Genomic DNA, 17,935 nt, shown 5'->3' with positions numbered 1-17,935 from the left:
TGGGAGCCTGACATGGGACTTGATCCCGGGTCTCCAGAATCACACCCTGGGCCAAAGGCAGACGCTTAACCGCTGAGCCACCCAGGGATTCCCCATATATGCCTTTTAACAGAAGCATCAAGCCACTGATTTTTATTCACATGCGCACCTACTCTGATTATGTGAACATGTCACATTCAACACATTCTCTTTTGATTTCAGTTCATTATTCTTACCTATTTCCTTAAATTACTGTTGGCTAACAAGGAAAGGACAAAAACTAAGAATCCAAAGGACGGTAAGGACATGATCAGCAATGAGGCTTTTGAGTAAGAACTCTGCCAGGGGCGAGGCCCACTGTCTTCTCCATTTCAGCCTGGGCTTCCTCCACATTTGAGCAGCAAGTGCTCTCACGCAGAGCTAGGGTGACCAGAAGGAAGGAGTGACAGGCAGAGGCTCACGCTGTAGCGCATACGGGGACCACACTCACTGGGATCTTACCAGTTCCATGCTTCTCTTGACTCTCCCTGACACCCTACCCCCCCAACCCCCGCCAGGTGAGATGCCCCTCCTGCAGGTCTGCAGAACAGCCCGTGTCTCTCTTGTCGTGGCTCTTGACCACACTGTTCTGGGATTAGAGTCTCATGACCCACAGCTCCCCTTATCTCCTCTGAAGCTGCAGCTGGGCTTGCCCCTGAGTGTGTGAAAAGTAGGGACAGTAGTTGGTTCTGGTGTATACTGCCGTCTTCAGGCCCTGGGAACGTGCAACCAACCAGGCCTGCACCCTAACACAGGCCCCTGTTTGTACACACTATACCATTCCATTTAATTGCTTTGAGCCAGACAGGTTGCTTTATTTAACCAAAAAATGCATTAATAATTTATAAAAGCCATAAAAAAGCCACCATACAAGATAATGAAGAGTGTCACTTTGAAAAGGCTAACTTTTCTTTTAACCACCTATGACTATGGGCTTTAAGTAACTACAGAGAAGTGTTTTCATTCACACGTGGTCCACGGCATTCTAGCTCTGAGTACAGGATAGGGGCTGCTCAAACGCACATGAACATATAGCCCAGGAGCCCTCAGCCATCCAAAAACCCACAACAGTTTGGAAATCTTCATGTTCTCCTCTGTTAAGGAAACCCACAAGAACACACTAGACTGTTGGCATGTGGGGATTTAGCATTTATAGTTCTATCACCTGGGAATGACTCCAAGGGTTCAGGGCAAGTTTTTGAGACCTAAGTGCTATGAGGCTGGAGTGCGGACAAGTCACCGAGCTGATGAAGAACAGACCCACCATCGGCATAGCCGTGCTGTTTTCTACTGTCTTCACATGTCGAGGGACCGCACTGTAACTACACTCACACCTCTGAGAATTCACAAAGAACTAGACAATATACTGCCCATGAATGTCAAGGGCAAATGGAATCAACTGACTCCAGACAGACAAATCTGTTTTCAGGAAAAGGGACTAATGCACAGAAGCAGAGGATAAGAGACTTCTCAGATGATAACCATACTCTCATGATAATATCCTCTCTCTGTGGATCCACTCCTTAGGGTCACAAAGACCCTGACCCTCCGTCATGTATATACTAAAGGGACACAACATACATCTTAACCAAGGGAAGACACATAGGCAGGTAAGTGACTAGAAAGCACCGAGGGAGAACTAAACTTAAAAACAAAAATTCCAAGTTACTTTCAACAATAATTTCTTTCCAGAACAAGAAAATGTTTTCTAATTACATTTTGTACCCCTTCTTTATCAACTCCAGACTACCACACCCTTTTCCAAAACTGTCAGACACACACACACACACACACACACACACACACACACACACACACACATTCATGTCCTGCGCTTTGCCTCTGCCCCTCAGGCGATTTTAGCCAGCCACTTCTCCAGGTCCTGGATGTCAGCGGAGCCAGTGTCCCCTCTTCCGCCCTTGGCGCTGCACTCCAGAAACTCCACTTTGAGGGGCAATTGTGAGAACTCAAATTCTTTGCCTTTCTTTCCTAGCTGAGCAGGGGCAGTGCTGGAACTGTCCAGTGTGCTGGGGGCCGCAGAACGAGTGACCCGTAAAGTGTTGCTGTGAAACAAAAGAAGAACAAGTCAGGAAGAAGAGAGTAATAACTTTTAAAGAGCAACTAAAGGCCTTTACGAAGCCAAACTCATTCCTAAACATTTCAGCATTCGTTTACATATTAATCATAAAACTGTCAATTATGCTATTAAGACAGTTGAATAATCGTTTGCATTCACAGATTGCTCTCAGACAGCAGAGATGGTGGTCCAGCCTGACTTGGCTTGATAAGAGTAGGTCAATAATGTGCCCAGGTCACACCTTCTCTCAGCCTGGGGCCCCCTTATCCTCTACCACTAGGATCATCTACATGATGCTAGTTTTGAAGTCTTTTTAAAATATGCTGTGTCATAATAACTTAAGTCTCTGCAAGTTATGTGTGGGAAGATACAGTATTTATATTTGTCACGAGTCTATTTGGATACAGAGCTTAGTAAATCCACAAACTCCAGATTCTCAAATCCAGTTTGGGCTCCCACGTCTTTGCCCATGAAAACGTTCCTGATTTAAGCTGTTTTACTGCCACCTGCTGGCCCCAAAACAGCGTGCACAGCAATGCTCATGTGTCTACTTCTCCCACCCTTTCTGCTTTCCAGAAGCAGAGGAATACATGCTCCCAATGTGCTTCCTTACAAAATAAAGCATTTATTGGAGCTGTAGGACTACATGAAAATTAGTGAAGAATCTGCAGAAAAAAATAAATAATACCTTGTCTAGAAAGAAACCTTCACACATGGAAAAATATTTTTAAAAAACAATCAATATAAAATTCAAGATATTAGGGAGGAGCCTATAGGGCCTTCTAAGCAAGGTGGTGGGTCCATGGATATTCATTTTAATATTCTTTAAATTCAACATATGTATCCCTTTATATGTAAAATATTTTACAATAAAAAAAAAACTTTAAAAGGAAGGAAAAACTCTTTAAAAGGAAAAGCTCTTGTCATAAGTCCATGTGAACATCGTTATTAGCCTTGTTATTCAGAAGACTCTGAAATGCTTCAGGGCTGATAGGACCTGATTCTCACAAACACAGGATTAATCTAAAATCAGACTCCTGGGGCACCTTGCTGGCTCAATCAGAAAGGCATGTGACTCTTGAGCTCAGGGTTGTGAGTTTAAGCCCCACGCTGAGTGTAGAGATTACTAACAAAAATAAACTAAATTTTAAAAATAAAATGTGACTCCTAATTTGATACTAACCTTTCCAACTTCTAACATTTTCCTTCACTAACTTTTAATAGTCTATATTGCTTTTTTATGGATCTTCAGAGTGAAAAACAACTGGACTAAGGAAAATGTATGTTTAGAACATAGGAAAAGTTCGACCATACTGCTTAAAAGAAAAAACCAAAATGGATGCATAAGTTATGATCATATTTCCCCCCTTCAACAACTGCAACAGAGTTTCTATAAAAAACAAATTATCTAATTGTTCCAATTTCCTTAGCCTAACAAGCAACTTATAGTCTCAAGAGAGTGAACATCAGGACTAAGGGAAGAAATGATAAAGATACAATTTCAAAAGGAACAAAAGACACTTACACTGACATCAGCAAGATGGGAGAATAGGAATTTCTAGCATAAGCCTTCTCATAGAACCATTAATTTGAATAACCACCCATGCATTAGAGAGAAGCAATGCAGATCTCAGATTACAGCACCTGAGTGTTATACAGAAATATAAAAAGATGCATGGAAGAGAGTAGGAAGGACAGTTTCACATTATCCACATTATTTCTCCTGCAAGCACGAAGAGATATGTTTCACTTAGTGGTAGGACAATGAAGTAAGCACTCACTACATCACAGAATCCAACACCAGGCTAGACCCATGGCCGCAGCCCACTCCTGTGGGACCAAGCTCCAGGACCACCACCATGGACCATAGCACCAGGCCTGCCCCAAGAGATCCAGTTCTAGGCCACCGAAATGGACCCTGGTGCAAGGCCCACTTCTATGAACCCAGGCAGTAGGCCCACACACCCATGGACCTAGGAGCCGGGCCAGTCTGCCCAAGGACTCCAGCAGCCTATCAAAGGCACAGAGTAAAGCACAATAACTGACCTTAAAGAAATGGAAATCTATTAAATGCCTGACAAAGAATTCAAACTAATAGTTTGAAAGTTCATTGAGCTATAGAAGAGGACAACTCAACAAAATGAGAAAAATAATGAATGAATAAAAATGAAATTTGGGGCCCTTCACTGGCTCAGTTGGTAGAGAATGAGACTCTTGATCTCAGGTTTGTGAGTTCTAGCCCAACGGTGAGCATGGAGCCTACTTTAAAAAAAAAAAAAAGAAAAGAAAAGAAAAAAATGAGAAGCTCAACAAAGAGGAGGCCATAAACATTTTTTGATATTCTGGAGCTAAAGAACATAATGACTGATGTGAAATATTCAGAGATCCTTAACAGCAGACAATCAAGCAGAAGAAAGACTCAGAGAGCTTGAATGCAGGTAATCTGAAGTCGTTATCTAATGAGAAGGACAACAAAAAAGAAAGAGTAAAGAGAGACTACATAACTTATAACACATCATTAAAGGAATCAAGTACAATCATTATGGCAGTCCCAGAAGGAAGAGAGAAAGACAAACAAAGAAAGCTTATTTATAAAGAAATAATACAGAAAATACCAAAATCTGGACAGGGAAATGAACATCCAGGTCCATTAAGCCCAAAGAATCCCAAATAGATTAAACATAGAGTTTCACCAAGACACACTACAATTGACAAAAAGTCAAAGACAGAGAATTTTGAAAGCAGCAAGAGAAAAGCCAATGGTCACAAATATGGAAACCCCACATGAGCAACTTTCTTAGTCTTAGCAGAAACTCTGTATGCCAATAAAGAACAGAATGATATATTCAAAGTGCTGAAAGAAAAAAACCGCCACTAACAATAGTATACCCAGCAAAACTGTCCTTCTGACATGAATGAGAAAAAATTTCCCAGACACACAAACTCCGAGGGAGTTCATAACCACTACCCCCACCTTGCAAGAAATGCTAAAGGCAGTTCTTCAAGGTGAAACAAAAGGACACTAACAACATGAAAACACATGAAAGTATAAAACTCACTATAACAGTAAGAGGACATTCAAATTCAGAATACTCTAACTCCATAATGGTGACACATAAATCACTTCACTCAAAAGTTAGAGACAAAATATTAAAGGTAACTGTGGCTACAATAATTTATTAAAGGGGTGCCTGGGTGGCTCAGGTGGTTGAGTGTCTGCCTTTGGCTCCGGTCATGATCCCAGAGTCCTGGGATCGAGTGCCGCATCAGGCTCCCCATAAGGAGCCTGCTTCTCCCTCTGCTTATGTCTCTGTGTCTCTCATGAATAAATAAATAAAATCTAAAATATATATATATATGTATCAATGGATATACAATATAAAAATGTGAACTGTGGATAAAAATGTGAATTGTGGAATCAATAGTATAAACTGAAGGGAAGAACTTAATGAATATAATTTTTGTATGCAGTGGAAGCTATCCACTTAAAATAAGATTGCCAATACTATGTTTTATAAAAGTCTCATTGTAATCACAAAGAAAAAAACTTATAGATACACAAATAAAGAGAAAGGAATCAAAGCATAACACCACAAACAAATCATTAAAGAAAGAGAAGAAGAAAGGGGCAAAGGAATTATAAAACAGAACACAACAAAACTAAGTCCTTACCTATCAGTAATTCTTTAAATGTAAATGGTTTAAATTCTCTAATCAAAACAGAGTAGATGAATGTATTAAAAAAAAAAACAAGCTGTCTCCAGGAGACAGACTTTAAAGTTCTAAGTAAAGGGACAGAAAAAGATATACCAAGCAAATGATAAACAAAAGAATAGAGCTGGCTATAGTTATTTCAATAAAACAGACTTTAAGTCAAAAATTGTCATGAAAGACAAAAAAAGTCATTAAATAATAATAAAGGGTCAATTCATCAAGAGGATTTTGTAACCAAATATGCACCTAACATCGGAGAACCTAAATATATAAAGCAAAGAGTAATAGAACTAAGGAGAGAAATAGATATCAATACAGTAATAGCAGGGGATTTCAATACCACACTTCCAACAATGAATAGATCATCCAGAGAATCAATAAGAAAACAACATATACCAAATATACCTAACAGACAAATACAGAATATTCCATCCAACAACTGCAGAATGCATTCTCTTTAAGTGTACAAAGAACAGTCTCCAGGATAGATAGTATGTTAGGCCACAAACAAGTCAACAAATTTAAGAAGACTGAAATCACATCAAGTATCTTTTCTGACCATAAAGGTATGAACCTAAAAATCAGTAACAGAAGGAATACTGGAAAATTTACAAATATGAGGGGAGTAAATAACACATTTCTGAATAATTTATAGGTCAAGGAAGAATCCAAAGCCAAATAAAAAATAACAAATGAAAATGGAAACCCAACACATCAAACTTATAGGATACAGCAAAAGGCAGTTCTGAGAGGGAAATTTATAGCAATAAACATCTACTCTAAGAAAAAAGAAAGATCTCAGATAAACAACCTAACTTGACACCTCCAGGAACTAGAAAAAGAACAAACTAACCCCAAAATGACCAGAAGGAAGGAAAAAATAAAAGCAGAAACCAATGAAATACAGACTAGAAAAATAGAAAATATCAGTGAAACAAAGAGTTGTTTTTTCGAAAGATAAACAAAATTGACAAACCTTTAGCAGAGAGAAAGACGGCTAAAACTAATAAAATCAGAAATGAAAAGGGGTAACTTATACTACAGAAATACAAAGGGTAAGAGACTACTGTTAACAAATTAGACATCCGGACAGCCCGGGTGGCTCAGCGGTTTAGCGCCGCCTCTGGTTCAGGGCCTGATCCCGGAGATCCGGGATCGAGTCCCGCGTAGGGCTCCCTGCATGGAGCCTCCTTCTCCCTCTGCCTGTGTATCTGCCTCTCTCTGTCTCTCTCTCTCTCTCTCTGTCCCTCATGCATAAATAAATAAAATCTTAAAAAAAAAAAATTAGACATCCTAGAAGAAATGGATAAATTTCTAGAAACAGACAATATACCAAACTGAATCATGAAAAAACAGAAAATCTGAACAGACCAATAACAAGGAAAGAGACTGAATCAGCAATCAAAAACCATCAACAAAGAAAAGCCCAGGACCAGATGGCTCACTGGTGAATTCTACCAAACATTTCAAGAAGAATCAACACCAATTTTTCTCAAATTCTTCCTAATTAAAGTGGAGGTAACACTTCCAAACTCATTTTACAAGGCCAGCATTACCCTGATATCCAAACCAAATAAGGATACTACAAGAAAAATATAGGCTAATATTCCTAATGAACACGGATGCAAAAGTCCTCAACAAAATACTGGCAAACCAAATTCAACAGTACACACATTAAATGAATTGTACACTATGATCAAATGGGATTTTCTCAAGATAAATAGTTCAACATATACAAACCAATAAAGGTGATACACCTTTACTTTATGATCATCACATTATTGATGATCATCTCAACAGATACAGAAAATCACCTGACAAAGTTCAACATACTTTCATGATCAAAACTCAGCAAAATGGACACATTTGCTACACACAGCAAAATGTAGCTGAAAATAATGAGGGCCATATATGACAAGCCCACAGAAAGTATCTTATTCAACAGTGAAAAGCTTGAAGCTTTTCCTCTATCATCAAGACAAGGATGCCCACTCTCACCACTTCTATTCAGGGTAGCACCGGAAGTCCTAGATAGACTAATTAGGCAAAGAAAGAAAGAAAAAGCATGAAAATCTGAAAAGAAAATGATTATCTGTTCACAGATGACTTCATCTCATATATATAAATCCGTAAAGACAGCACCAAAAAAAACATAACTACTAAACAAATTCAGTAAAGTTGCAGGATACAAAATCAACATACAAAAATCAGTTATGTTTTATACACTACTAACGAACTATCAGAAATTAAGAATTACCAGTTCTATTTATGGTAGCATCAAAAATATAACACTTAGGCATAAATGTAATGAAGTAGGCAAAAGATCTATATACTGAAAACTTTAAGACATTCATGAAAGAAATCGAAGACATGAATAAAGGAAAAGATATCCCTTATTTTCTTAGATTGGAATAATTAGATATTGTTAAAATCGCCATATGATGCAAAGCCCTCTACAGATGCAATGCAATACTTATCAATACTCCAATGGAATTTTTTACAGAAATAAAAGAAACAATGATAAAATTCATATGGAACCACAAAAGACCCATAATAGCCAAAGTAATCTTGAGTAAAAACACTTAAGCCAGAGGCATCACACTTTCAGATTTCAAATTGTGTAACAAAGCCATAGTAACAAAAACAGTATGATACTGACATAAGAAGACATACGACCAACAGAATAGAATAGATGGGCCAGAAATAAACCCACACATATGGTCCGTTAACCTTTTATGACAAGGATGATGACAAGAAATAGAATTAGTAAAGGATAGTCTCTTCAATAAATGGTGCTAGGAAAACTGAATATCTATATGCAAAAGAATAAAATTAGACCTTTACCTTACACCATACACAAAAATCAACTCAAAATGGATTAAAGACTTACATATAAGACCTAAAACCATAAAAATCCAAGAAGAAAATACAGGGGAGAAGCTCAGTGACCTTGATTGTGGCAATGAATTTTTGGATATGACACCAACAGAAGAAAACATAAATGTGATTGCTAAATTAAATAACTTCTGCAGAGCAAAGGAAACAATCAGTAAAATAGAAAAATAACCTGGAACTGGAAAACATATCTACAAACCATATAGCTGATAAGGGTTAATATCCAAAATATATAAGGAACTCATACAAGTCAGTAACAAACCCCTAATAATCCAAGTGAAAAATGAACAAAGGACAGACATTTCTGAATAGACATTTCTCCAAAGAGGACAAATAGCCAAGAAGTACATGAAAAAGTATGCAATATAACTATCAGGGAAATGCAAATCAAAACCACCATGAGATATCACCTCACATCTGAGGTAATGACTAATAAACACACTAAGTTGTCTGTGGAAATGCAGACAAGGCCAATCCTGGTACATTGTTGGCAGAAATGTAAACTGGTACAGTCACTACAGAAAACAGAATGAAGATTCTTCAAAAAAATTACAAATAAAACTACCACCATATGGTCCAACAATCCCACTTCTGGGTATTTATCCAAAGAAATTAAAATCAGAATCTTGAAAAGGTACTTGCACCACCATGTTCACTGTCACATTATTACAACAGACAATATATGGAAGCAACCTAAGTCCATCAAAGGATGAATGGATAAAGAAAATATAGAACATACACACAATGGAATATTATTCAGCCCTGAAAAAAAGGAAATCCTACTATTTACAACAACATGGATGAACCTAAAGGACATTATGCTAAGTGATATAACAAGCACAGACACAGTAAGACAAATAATATATGATCACACTTATATATGGAATCTAAAGCAAACACATGGAAGCAGAGTAGAATAGTGCTTACTAGGATGGGAAGAGGGAGAAATAGAGAGCCTCTGACCATCAAGTCAAAGGTTATAAAGTTTCAGATATGCAGGGGTGCCTGGGTGGCTCAGTCAGTTAAGTGTCTGCCTTTTCAGCACTTGCCTAAGCAGCTCAGGCCATTACCTCAGGGTCCTGGGATGGAGCCCCACCTCGGTCTCCCTGCTTAGTAGAGAGCCAGCTTCTCCTTTTCTGAAACTCTTCTTCTGTCTCGACCCCTCACTCATGCTCACACACACTCTCTCTCTCGCAAGTAAAATCTTTTTGAAAAGGTTTCAGTTATGCAAATAAGTATGTACTAGAGATCTACTACACATCTATAGCTAACAATATTGCATTATATACTTAAAATCTGTAATATGGTAAATCTTAAGTATTCTCATGAAACATTCTCTCTCTCACACACATACACACACGCATACACAAATAATAAAGAGAGTAGGAGGAAACTGAAAAGTAATGGATACTTTTACGGCCTCAATGGTGGTGATGTTTCAAAGGTGGATACTTATCCCCAAAGGCATGGAGTTGTATACATTAACTATGCACAGCTTTTTACATATTGATATTACCCCTCCATAAAAGGGTTTAAAAAAAAATCTCTTTGATATTCATTCAGCTTGAAGGCATGAGGTCTTTGATAAGTCTGATTAAACAGCTAACTTTACTCTTCTATTCATATATTAAAAAGTTTAAAGCATATGGAATTAACTATATCATTCTCAATTAAAAGAAAAAAAAAAAAAAAAAGGAGGGATGCCTAGGTGGCTCAGCAGTTAAGCGTCTGCCTTCAGCTCAGGGTGTGATCCTGGAGTTCTGGGATCAGGTCCCACATCAGGCTCCCTACATGGAGCCCGCTTCTCCCTCTGCCTGTCTCTGCCTCTCTCTGTGTGTCTCTCATGAATAAACAAATAAAATCTTTAAAAAATTAAAATTAAAAAAGAAAAGAAACCACAGAAAATAAACAGACCAGGCCTGGTAAAATTTTTCTGTAAAGAGCCATAAATTAAATGTTTATGTAAATTAAATGTGTGTGACACTTAGCTTCTGTCACATATTTTTTCTTAATTTTTTTACCTGCCCTTTAAAAATGTAAAACTATACCTTCTTTGCACACCCTGAGCAGCAGTTTGTCAACCCTAAGCTCCTGAATATAGGAACCACACAACATTTTCCCCTATGGCCATATCCTAAATGCAGTGTTTGCCATCTACTAGATGAATTATATAGGTGCTTGTTAAATGTATAAATGAGTTAGTAAATTCTAGTGGGGAAGAAATGTGCTCAAAGTTGAAATGTTTTTTTAAAGATTTTATTTATTTATTTGAGAGAGCATGAGCAGGGAGCAGGACAGAGGAAGAAGCAAACTCTCCACTGAGCAAGGAGCCCAACTCGAAAAGGGGCTCAATCCCAGGACACTGGGATCATGACTTGAGCCAAAGGCAGACACTTAACCAACTGAGTCACCCAGGCACCCCTCAAAGTTGAATTTATACAATTTTTCCTCATCAGATTCTTTAATAAAAAATAAAAAGTCCTATACGACAGCAACAAGAAAACATAACTTGATTCCTCAAGATGTTGATGGTAGCTCTGAGTAAGCAAGCTATTAGCTAGCTCTTACAAATCGGTAGAGTACAGACATGCTGGATTCCTTAAAATTCAGAAGGTTATTGCTCAACTTACAAATTTTTAAACACTAAAATCAAGCTAAATAATACTACAAAATAGCTGGAAAACAATAAATTAAGTCATAAAATAGTATAATAGACTTTTTAATGCTTTGGAAGCATTCATTTCTCATTCTGGCAACAAAAATTTCCATGGCTTTCAAATTTTTTAGTTTCTAAAACCTTTCTTATCTACTATAAATGAACTAGAAACAGTAGGAAAATAATTGAGCTTACAGTCTCAATAAACCGAGATCTTTCTATAAATTTGTAAAGTATCCCATCCCATTGATGCTTTTTAGAATTCCATTAATTCTTTTGCCAATTATTTAACAAATATATTTCACACTATTCTTTAGACTGTGGTAATCATACACAACCAAAGATCTTAAGTGATATATTCATATTTCCTAAGTTTTAAGATATACATTAATCAATATGACTTATTCATACTCACAGTTCTTTCTCAAGCTGTTGCTGAATTAACTTTGCGGATTTTGCCATTGTAATGTCTGTTAAAAAATAAAGACACCGTTATAGTTTAAACAGAAAGGGTCTTTTCCCAAGACTTACACATATGGAAAGTTCCAATTTAAACTAAGAAATTTCTTTTTTTTTTTTTTAAGAGCTTTTTACCATTAGTGGCTTCACTATCAAAGTAAGCTTTATATTTGCATGTATGGGATATCCCACAATAATGCTTACAAGTACATTAAGCTTGTGACCCTAAAACTGACTAGCTCTTTCATCAAGTTTTCTACATCTTACAGACCTTCTAAATCAACATATAGAGAAGTCCAGCCCGTGTAACAGAAAGAAAACCTACCAGCTTCTTATTTGTAACAAAAGCCTTCACTCCCAACAGAAATATCCTACTTGTCATATTAAAGTAAACCAAGCACATTTCCAGCTGATACTAAGACGGTATGTCACTCAGGTGCACCTTGGAAAGAGAGAAACACTGGTTTGGCACACAGCAAAAGCCAAATATTTATTACCTTTTATCCTCATACTGAATAGAAGAAAACAGGTCAGGTAATGATCCTAAGATCAATTCCTGATTAGGCATTGTTAGGGTTATTACTACTCGATCACTTCTGAGAAATGTACTGGGTTCTCCATAGGATCAGAATTTTAATCTGAAAGAAGACTGTAAAATCAACTGGTTTTACCCTATGTTAGAGGCAATGAAACTGAAGCCTCGTTTTATTGGGTGTGACAAAAAAAATATTAATGGTTACGGGGTTAAAGAAACACAACTTGTGTAAACTCCCCTTGATGAAATGTGCTGGAAGGTAAGCTTGTTCGAAAGGAGAGCTTCCCCCCAGCCCTCCACAACTGTGTCAATACTGTCAATCTGACAAACTTAACTTGGTAAATGAAGTAAAATGATTTATGATTTCAAGAAATGCAAACACTGTATCAAAGAAAAGTTGGTAGTAGAACAGGTGTTCCTTAGAACAGCCTGGTAAAATTAATGAAGATGCAGGTATATAAATGATCTTAAGATTTAAAATCCTTCATAGTTCATTAATAATTGCCTGTCATCTCAATAATAACTGTAGATAACTATATTAGCTCCTAGTAGCATTCCCAGAAAAAATCTCAATTATTATTGCTGGAAAACATGATGGCACCTTGCTTATTGCAGGCAATTAAAAATGACGGTGTGTTCTTCAGACTCATGCTGTCAATGAGGACTTGATACAGGAACTCGGCCACATCTTTTACCTCTCGCTGGAAGGCTGCACTATCCACAACAAACACAATAGCCCTGGAGGGGGAGAAAGAAAAGCCACCATAGAAGCATGAGGTACTGCAGCATTATATTGAAAAATCATATCCTTAATTTCATCGAATTCAATCCTAATGAATAACACACAACAGACTCACATGCAAGCATGCACACATATAATCACACCATACAAATACTCACTTAACAAAGGACTACTGAGATGTCAAGTGAAGTGTGTGCATTTTTAATGACTGTGTACTTCTGGTGACTGTACAGTTTGAAATACTATTTATCAAGTTTTATAAGACAACCAAAAACAAAGGACTACTGAGTGTTACTGTCTACCAATGACTGATCTAAAAAGACAAGAAGAAATCATGCCTTCCATCAAAGACCAGGAAATCATTATATACAATACTGTGATAAAATGCTAAAACAGACATATATACCTGCTATAACAGGAACAAAGAGGAAGACCATTCACATGAGAACAAGTCAAGAGGACTTAAAGGAGGATGTCAAGCTGAGCTGGATTTTAGCCAAACAACTGGAACACAGTCTCTCTGGAAAGTAGTATGTGCCGAGCACAAAGGAGTGGGACAACATGGCCTAGAGAACTCAAGGTAGGCTGGTACACAGGGAGGAAACCGGGTCAGGCAGCAAAGGGCAATGACCCACTCATCTACAGTTTTTACTTTTCTGTTACAAAGAATTTTGGTGCTGAATGAAAGACAGATAATTCTAAGAGGGTAATCAAACTAGAAGCATAGTGATCCAACAGGGCCCAATCTAAGGCAGCAACGGTGAGAATCTTCATGTGCCAGAAATAAAGAGGTATCAAAGCTAAAGCAAAGCAATCCAGGAAAAACAGCAGATAACAGACTGTAGGGACCAGGGTCTGAATGCTCATTCATCGCCAGAAATGTGCGATGGCCAACATGCAGCTGTGGAAGTAAACACCCTGCACAAAGCTTACACCTTAAAATCTAGTGGAGGGTGGTATGGGAAAATAATCCAAGAGGAACTGAAATACCAGACCTCCTGTGCCGCACAGATGGGGGGTGGGTATGAATTTAAACTCTTTCATGGTGTATGATGCAGAAAGATTTATATAAAACTGGGGCAAGACTCAATGAACCCCAAGGGCCCCCAGGAGAAGGAAATATGAGCCCTTTCTGGAGAGAGGCTTTCATAGCCTACAGCAGTAAAAAACAGCAATTATAACAACAAAATATTAAAAACACAATACCATTTATATTATCATCCCCCCAAAAATGAAACTTTGATATAAATCTAATAAAATATGTATAAGAACTATATAAGGAAAACTATAAAACTCATCAACAGAATCAAAGCAGAACTAGATAAACAGAAATATTCCATCCACAATCATGGATAAGACTAAACAACTTCAAAATATCAGTTCTTCCCAACTTGATCTATAGATTACAATAAAATTCAATCAAAACCTCAGCAACTTAATCTGTGGATGTTGAAAAACTGATTCTGTAGTTTATATAGAGAGGCAAAAGACTCAGAAGAGCCAACACTAAACTAAAGAGCAAAGCTGGAGGACACTGCCCAACTTAGTATGAAGCTTTAGTGAACAAGACAGCATGGTCCTGATGGAAAAAGAGACGAGCAGAACAGAATAAAGTCCAGAAAGAGACCCCTATCTATGTAGTTAGGTGATCTTTGACAAAGGAGGAAAGGCAAATACACATGGTCCCCAACTTACAATACCAACTTAGAACTTTACTTTACAACAATGCAAAAGCAATACACATTCAATAGATTTTGAATTATAATACCTCAGATTTTGAATTTTAATCTTTTCCTGGGCTAGTAATATGCAGTAAAATCGCTCATGATACTGGGCAGCAGAAGAAGCCACTACTCCCAGTCAGGCACTGGGTCAGGAGGGTAAGCAACTGATACACAGAACTATTCTGGTTTTTACTTGTAGTACAGTATTCAACAAATTACACAGAGATATTCAACACTTTATTATAAAATAGACTTTGTGTTAGATAATTTGCCCAACTGTAGGTTAATATAAGTGTTCTGAACACATTTAAGGTAGGCTAATAAGCTAAGTTATGATATTTGGTAGGTGTATTAAATGCATTTTCAACTTCAGATATTTTCAACTTACTATGGGTTTATCAGGATGTAACCCCATCGTAAATCGAGTAAGATCTGTACAACAGAACAAAGATAGCCTTTTCAAATAATGCCAGAATGGCTAAACATCCACATGCAAAAAAATGAATACACATAACAAACAGATACAGACCATATCCTTTTCATAAAAATTAAATCAAAATGTATCACATAAATGTTAACCACAAAATTTTAAAACTCCTGAGAGAGAACACAGGAGAGATTCTAAATATCTTGGGTCTGGCAATGATTTTTTTTAAATGCAACACTAAAGGTACAATCCATGAAAAAGAAAATCAATAAAGTAAGACTTTATTAAAGATAAAAATTTCTGCTCTACAAGAGTCACCATCAAAAGAATGAGAAGATGAACCAAAGACTGGGAGAAAATATTTGCAAAAGATATATTTGACAACAAACTGTTATCCAAAATATATAAAGAACTCTTAAAAACAAACAACCCAATTAAAAAATGGGTCAAAGATCTTTACAGACACCTCACCAAACAAGATCTATAGACAGCAAATATGTCTATGAAGAGATGTTCCACATCCTGTCAATGTCATCAGGGAAATGCAACTTACAGCAGTTAGTTATCACTGCATATCTATTAGAACACCTGAAATCCAGAACACGGACAACACTAAATGCTGGTGAGGATACAGAGCAAGAGGAACTCTTATTGACAGTGGGAATGCAAAATGGTACAGCCACTTTGGAAGACGGTTTGGCAATTTCTCACAAAACTAAACATATTCCTACCATGTGAGTCCTCAACTGCACTCCTTGATATTCACCCAAAAACATGTCCACACAAAAACCTGCATGTGGATGCTTAAAGCAGCTTTCTTCAGAACTGCCAAAACTTGGAAGCAACCAAGAAGTCCTTAAGTAGGTGAATGGATAAACTGTGGTACGTCCAAAGACATATCATTAAGCACTAAAAAGAAATGAGCTATCAAACAATGAAAAAATATGGAAGTAACTTGAATGCATATTAGTAAGTAAAAGAAGCCAGTCTAACAGGCTACATATTATATGATTCCAACTATTTGACATTCTGAAAAAGGCAAAATATGAGGACTATAAAAAGGTGAATAGTTGTCAGGGGTTAGGGAACAAATGGATGAATTAGCAGAACACAGAATTTTTAGGACAGTGAAAATTGTTTAATGCTATAAATTCTGAATACATGTCATTATACACTGGTTCAAATCCGCAGAATGTACAACACCAAGAGTGAATCCTAATGTAAAACACAGATTCAGAATGATTATGGTGTGTCAGTGTAGGTTCATCAATTATAACAAAGGAATCATTCTGGTGAAGGATGCTTATAATAGGGAAGGCTAACCATGTTGTGTGGGGCGGGGAGTAATAAAGGAAATCTTTGGACCTGTTGCTTAAGTTTGCTACGAAGCTAAAACTGCTCTAAAAAATATTGTACTTTTTTAAAAAATCCACACAATAGACAGACTGCTCATCACCCCCATCTCGTGGGCAAGAAAGCAACAACAAAATAAAAGTTAAGACCTCTTCAAAAATAAGGAAAGACAACTGGGCTCTTTCCATAGTTTGGCTATTGTGGACATTGCTACTATAAACATTGGGGTGTAGATGCCCCTTCGAATCATGTTTATATTCTTTGGGTAAATACCTAGTAGTGCAATTGCTGGGTCATAGGATAGTTCTATTTTTAACTTCTTGAGGAACTTCTGTACTGTCTTCCAGAATGGCTTTACCAGCCTGCACTTCCACCAAGAGTGTAAGAGAGTTCCACTTTCTCTGCATTCTTGCCAATGTTTGGTGATTCCTGACTTGTTAATCTTAGCCATTCTGAGGTTGTATCTCACTGTGGTTTTAAGGAGAGCATGTGATGTAATGAGCGCTGGGTATTATATGCAGTGGATGAATAACTGAACTCTATAGCTACATAATGATACACTATTTGTTTTTTTGTTTTAAGATTTTATTTATTCATGAGAGACAGAGAGAGAAATAGAGAGAGGCAGAGACATAGGCAGAGGGAGAAGCAGGCCCCATGCAGGGAACCTGACGTGGAACTCGATCCCGGGTCTCCAGGATCATGCCCTGGGCTAAAGGTGGCGCTAAACCTCTAAGCCACCAAGGTATCCCCCGATACACTATTTGTTGACTAACTGAATTTAAATAAGTTAAATAAGGAGGGATCCCTGGGTGGCGCAGCGGTTTGGCGCCTGCCTTTGACCCAGGGCGCAATCCTGGAGACCCGGGATCGAATCCCACGTCAGGCTCCCGGTGCATGGAGCCTGCTTCTCTCTCTGCCTGTGTCTCTGCCTCTCTCTCTCTGTGTCTATCATGAATAAATAAATAAAATCTTTAAAAAAAAAAAAAAAAAAAAAAAAAAAAAAAAAAATAAGTTAAATAAGGAAAGAAACAAGTACCTCATTTAATCAAACCTAAGATTCCATCAATTAAAAGACAATTATCTCAGATACAACTAAGAAAGGGAAAATATTGCCAACTTAACTATGACACAAACAACTATAACTAGCATTCTAATTTCACAGATATGAAAATGTCTTAAAATCAATGAAATGTGATATACTGATTTTCCTCTTAAGTTCATATCAGTGTTAGAGACAAAACAAGGGCAGCCCGGGTGGCTCAGCGGTTTAGCACTGCCTTCAGCCCAGGGCGTGATCCTGGAGACCCGGGATCAGGTCCTGTGTTGGGCTCC

The 17,935-nt window shown here is 37.5% G+C and overlaps 1 protein-coding gene across 1 annotated transcript in view; it reads right to left on the bottom strand.

The window, feature by feature from the left end:
• Positions 1–803: 803 nt before the first annotated feature.
• Positions 804–17,935, bottom strand: part of LOC112661212 (serotransferrin-like) — a 53,560-nt gene continuing 36,428 nt past the window's right edge. Inside the window, exons 24-26 of the mRNA XM_049099603.1 lie at positions 12,956–13,092; positions 11,776–11,830; positions 804–2,081 (exon numbers count right to left, since the gene is read on the bottom strand). Of these exons, the coding sequence (XP_048955560.1) occupies positions 1,868–2,081; positions 11,776–11,830; positions 12,956–13,092 (406 nt within the window). The 3' untranslated portion in view covers positions 804–1,867. The remainder of the gene's footprint in view (positions 2,082–11,775; positions 11,831–12,955; positions 13,093–17,935) is intronic.

The sequence above is a fragment of the Canis lupus genome, chromosome 23 (assembly GCF_003254725.2).
Source record: "Canis lupus dingo isolate Sandy chromosome 23, ASM325472v2, whole genome shotgun sequence".
Classification (NCBI taxonomy): domain Eukaryota; kingdom Metazoa; phylum Chordata; class Mammalia; order Carnivora; family Canidae; genus Canis; species Canis lupus.
The sequence above is the reverse complement of the archived record's forward strand: the minus strand, read 5'-3'. Positions and strand labels throughout refer to the sequence as shown.